The sequence below is a fragment of the Lupinus angustifolius genome, chromosome LG10, assembly GCF_001865875.1.
Source record: "Lupinus angustifolius cultivar Tanjil chromosome LG10, LupAngTanjil_v1.0, whole genome shotgun sequence".
In the NCBI taxonomy this organism is placed as follows: domain Eukaryota; kingdom Viridiplantae; phylum Streptophyta; class Magnoliopsida; order Fabales; family Fabaceae; genus Lupinus; species Lupinus angustifolius.
The window spans coordinates 14,916,315-14,921,989 of record NC_032018.1 but is presented as its reverse complement, the minus strand read 5'-3'; the positions used below and the strand labels follow the sequence as shown (position 1 = coordinate 14,921,989).

At 33.6% G+C, this 5,675-nt stretch overlaps 1 protein-coding gene across 1 annotated transcript; it reads right to left on the bottom strand.

Moving 5' to 3' along the window:
• Positions 4,060-5,177, bottom strand: LOC109357824 (fasciclin-like arabinogalactan protein 3). Its single transcript, XM_019601880.1, has one exon. It carries the CDS (start codon positions 5,100-5,102, stop codon positions 4,290-4,292), a length of 813 nt encoding a protein of 270 aa, XP_019457425.1. The 5' UTR covers positions 5,103-5,177; the 3' UTR covers positions 4,060-4,289.

The following is a 5,675-nucleotide window of genomic DNA, read 5'->3' as shown; positions in this document are numbered from 1 at the left end:
TGGGTAATGATAATATTGAATATTTCCGCATCTTGAACATGTTAATGAAAAGAAATTTTGAATTCACTCTGATTTTCTAATAGGTTGCCTTTAATTTTATTTAAATTTTCATCATATTTTTATAATGAGTCCTAATTTCTAAGTTGCAAAAATGGGGTGTTATACCTATATGGAGTTTGTCTATAACAGGGCAACTCATAGTGCCACAAAGTATTCACCTTTTGAAATTGTTTATGGTTTCAATCCACTAACCCCACTTGATTTATTTGCCTTTTCCAGGTACATCATTGCTGAAACATAAGGATGGCAAGGCCAAAGCAGAGTATACGAAGAAACTACATGAGAAAGTGAAAGAGCAAATTAAAAAGAGGACCAAAAGTTATACAAGATCAACCAACAAGGCCAGAAAGGAAATCATATTTGAACCAGGAGACTGGGTCTAGATTCACATGGGGAAAGAAAGGTTTTCATCTCAAAGGAAATAAAAGCTCTAACCTAGAGGAAACGACCCATTCCAAGTATTGGAGAAGATCAACAACAATGCCTACAAGATGGATCTGCCTAGTGAGTATGGTAATATTATTGCTACTTTCAATGTAGCTGACTTGACTTTTTTTAATATAGGTGATAAAAATGCTCATTCGATGTCGAATTCTGTCGAAGGCTTTACATGGCTTGGGAGGACTCTTTACATGGCTTGGGAGGACCCATGATTAGAGCCAAGGCCAATAAGACCCAAGAAGCACTTCGGCAACTCATAATTAGCATCACGGAGACAAATGCACATTGGACCAAACAAGATGAGAAGGCTTTAAATTGCATAAGCCAAGTTGAAGATCTTGAGGGAGCCCATGGCTTGGTGGAGGAACCACCTTGACCTAATTAGGTATTGCAACTAAATAAGTGGGAAGTTGTCTTAAACCCACAAGTAGTTAGGACCCTAAATAAGTGAGAAGTTGTCTTAACCCACATTAGTTTAGGAATTTTAATCATCTCGTTTACCTTGTTTTATTTTATTTCATTAGATACATTTATTTAACTATTTTTTATGTTTTAAATGAAGGAAGCACAATTACACATCAAAGGGAGGAATAGATAGATCAAGGGCGTGAAGCAAGGAGTTGGCACAGATCAAGGAGGTCAATAAACCTACCAAAATACACACGACTAGAAACAAGGAGAAGAGGATAAAGAGCTCAATACCTTAACAAAGCCACACGACTATAATCTAGGACAAGATAAAAAGAGAGCAAGGAGAAACACACAGCCAAAGCTTGGAAAACTTAGAGATAATATGAAGATTTAAGTGCAACAATTCACAATGGACCATCATGATACAAAGATCTCAATCTGGCTGTGAAGATCATTTCCATCTTATCTTCAAATTCAAATGCATCAATCCAAGACCAAGCTGACCATCAAATTTGCTTAGAAGATTTCGGTCAGCAAGGAATAAAATCAAGTTCGGCCAATAACCTTATCACAATCGAATTGACCAAGTCAAATATTAGAATAGAAATTAGATAAGATTAGATTTTATCTTTTCATCTTTTTTTATGGTTGATTAGCCTAAGTTAACACTCTTTATATGACCGTGCACATTTCATGAATAAAGTACGTTGAATTTTATTTTGGAATTATTTCCTTGTTAGTGAGTTTTCTCCTAACTTCTTGGCTGAGCCAAGATATCTGTTATTATCAAGAGTTCTTTTCTCTTGTGGCGAACTTCACAAGGCTTATCAAACATGTCTCTTTCTTTGTGGCGTCATTCCACCTCATATCCCCCAACCATCTTCTTAACAACTTACATAGTAACTTCGTTCAACCTGTCCAAGCAACTGTGGCCTTACTACTTCTTCTTCATCAAATCGTGATCAATCCTAAAAACCCCAAATTACATAATCCTAATCAAGACACTCTAAGCCAAAACAATACAAATTGTTCAATCAAATACAAAGGAAAGTAACTTGCAATCAATTATCAATAAAAGTGGAACTTTCACAATAAACTATCATTCAATTAAGGCAATTCACCTAGAGGTTGTCATCATAAAGGGGGAGCAGACCGGAAAGTATGTGGTATCCACACTTGAGGGGGAGATTGTTGGGTTTATTCAAGTTGAAGTCCCACATTGGATGTGAAGGGAGGAGTGAAAATGTTTCTAAATAGAAAATGCTCATGGAACTAATGTCTTAAGGTTTTGGTTCAATACATAGTGTCTCACTTGTAGCTCTTCACTCTTCCCTAGTGGTTGGAGGCTCCCTGGTCGCAGTCTGGTCCAACAGAAATCTACATTGGAAATGAATAGATAAGTTGATAAACGACAAAACTCATAGATGCCTTATATTTTTTGGGTCAAAGCACACTTAGAGCATCCACAATGGTTATTCTTAAGGTTTTTCATAACACAATAAAAATATTCCTACTATATTCTCCACTATGACATTCTTATTTCTTGAGTTTTATTCTTAAATAAGAATAATTCTTGGTAAATAAGAACAGTTTCTTGGTGAGGAGAAATGATCTTTACGTGTATTGGTGTACTTTATCTATTTTATATATCTTTTAATTTATTATGTTGTAATTTCTGTTATATTTTGAAATTATCTTTAATGTATTTTAATTAATGCACTATTTTTGTTTTATTTATTCGTATCCATATAATTTATTTTTATAATTTATAATAAAAAGTTATATTTTTAGTTATAAATTATTTATAATAATTACAGCAATTTTTAATTTATTAATAAATAAATAATTAATTATTCTTAATATTTTGTTATATTTATTGTAAAATATAAAAGTATGGGGTAAGTTATCGGACCCAAAAAATAAGAATGATGTATGTTTGTTATCATAGAGAAAAATAGATGTTATTCTTATTTTATAGGGAGTTGTAATAAATTATATAATAATGTGTAAAATCCAAATAAGAATGTGAATTTTGTTTGTTGCTCGATATGCTCTTATATGGTTCTTCACTTGGAATGAGGTTTGTCCCTAAAATTTTCTATCGTCATGTCTCTAACCAATTATATCTCACCAAATAACATACAAATATTATTTTGTGTTTTTCTTATTTTTATTTTTAAGTAGGTGTCAACTTTCCATTAGACTGAGAAAGAATGAAACATAAATACAGTTGATCCATATTCTTTCACTTGAACCATTTGTTGATCAAAACTCAAGGTTAGACCGAGACAAATATTATAGACAACAATTGTTTGTGGATACATGTCGGCACTTATGAGTTTGTGTTGAAAGTCTCCAAGAGTTAGTTCCATTGATAGAATCGCAATACCTTAAGAATGAGTCTGTATTCAAACTTGAGATTTGCACTCATCATCATTAAAAAAAACAAAAAACAAAAAACTCAGCATATACAAAGATTCTAGCATTTTTCATGGCATATGGTTCTAGATAGAATACCCACTAAATGCAACTTCATAGGGCAAGGTGTGGTGGTTGATTATGTCTACTTCTATGTGCATTAGTTCATAACTTGTCTTTTGTTTAGACGGTCTGAACCATGATTTGAAGGTAGATTTAGATTTGGAGCACTTGTTCCATTTTCTCAATCTCTAGTGAAGAGGTATAATCACTTTATATATAATGGATGTAGGTAAATATTATTTTTAATTCTTGGTATTTTTAGATGAATAAAAATCTTTTATATTGATCATTTTCTTTCTCACTAATCAGAAACAATCACCTCATTATAACATCTATTAAATAAGTTATCACAATTTTTAACATGTGTTTGTTTCATATTTTTCATTGTAGTTGTACTTATTTACTTATAAAAATATACTACTTATTACTTGAAGGGATATGTCAAGTTCACTCTACGTCAGATTTGCATAGAAAACACATTTTTGAGCAGCTCAAAGGAGTTTTTATTCTGAATGTAACAAAATATAAATGATGGGCATAAGGAAAAAATATATAGACAAGAAGGTTGAAATTTGTTGTGTAAATTCATATTGCATAATTGGTTGGAAAAATGTGTAAAACATAATAAATGAAAAGAAAATGATTAAAGCCTCACACCTCAATCAGAATATGAAAATATCAAAGTACTTTTTTTATATTTATATTTATATTCCACAAACAATCAAACACAAGAGTTTGATGTCATTTGCAAATATTTCTAATAACAACAAACCCTAATTCAAAATCTCTTCCTATATTGTTTCCTTTCTTCAAACGATCCATCTTCTACAAGTGTACTAAAATGTACATGCATATCTTAGATATTCAATTATTATTTTTTTGCTTTCTTGGTCATTTTACAAAACAACCAAGAGAGAAGCAAAGCTCATCACTATCCCAACCAAACCAATCTGAATGTTTGAGGATGAGCTACTAGCAGCATCTGCAGCATCATCAGCACCTGAAGGACCCGGAGCCTCGGAGATTTGTCCCGAGGCCTCTGCATCTGGGACACCAGCTCCTTCTGGGGAGTCTGCCACACTCTCATCACGTGCAGGTGAAGGCGCTTTTACCTTCCTGGAAGGAGCTGGTGCCTCTACAGACTGCGAAGAAACTGGAGCAGTTGCCTTCGCAGTCTGTGCGTTATCAGCCCCGGGAAAAACAATTAACTTAGAGATTTTAATAATGGAAATATTGTAGGGTTGTGTTGTGATTGTCCGCTCAAGCTCAGCATCAATCTGTGCACCTTTCACGGCAGAGCCGAAGCCGATGTTACCCTCGCCGACGAGTGCAACCTTGATAAACCCTTGCCGGTTAATAGCAAGGCCTGAAGATTGGTAGAGAGTGGTTAACTCATCACCACTACCTATAGCTTCAGTGAGCTTCTTCTCATCAAAGTAATCTAGGACAACATGTGTACTAATGATGGCCTTGATGGTTGCTTGTGATTTCCCGGAGATGGAAGAGGCGGCGCCGTTGTCAACGGCGAGGATGGTGATGGTGTTACGTTTGTTGATTTGGTCAGCAAGGTTTGTTTGTGTGAGATAATTGTTGAATGTGGAAAATTCTGGGTATTTGTTTAGAAGTTTTGTAATGTCTAAGGCATGAATGGCACAAGAAAGTGTAAGAAAAAGTGACAAGTAGAGAAGAGAAGAACTTTTTAAACTCATTTTTTTCACAAGTTTTGTTTTGTTTTTCTTCTTCTCTTCTCTACGATTTATTTATTGTTTTTAGCTTTTGGATTTTATGACCGAATCAAGCCTGAAGAAAATGGAATGATTGAGGGGGTTTATATATATTACTTGCATGGTGGAATTTCTTAATTGGGGTAGTTTTTGAAAGAAATTATGAATGGTTAAGCATGTTTTTTTGCTTAAGAAAATAAAGATAGTGGTGATTTGTGGTTTGTGTCTATGGAGTTTTGCTATACTTACGTTACTCTTTTGTGCCACACAATTCATCACCATCGTATACTATTGTGGTGATGCGAATTATGCTCTAATCTAATAATAAAAATGGTGCAATTTTAGCCTTGGAAGATCATATTCAACTCTAAAACTTTGCATCATACAAAAATGATTTTTTGGTAATTTTGGCATTGAATAGAAATTTTTAAGACTTCATTACACTTTTAATTACTATCTCATTTTTTATAATTGTGACTAGTCCTTCAATTACTTTATACTCTTTATCTTTCTTCACCTACCTAAATCACAAAACTTCCTTATGTAACTAACAATCCG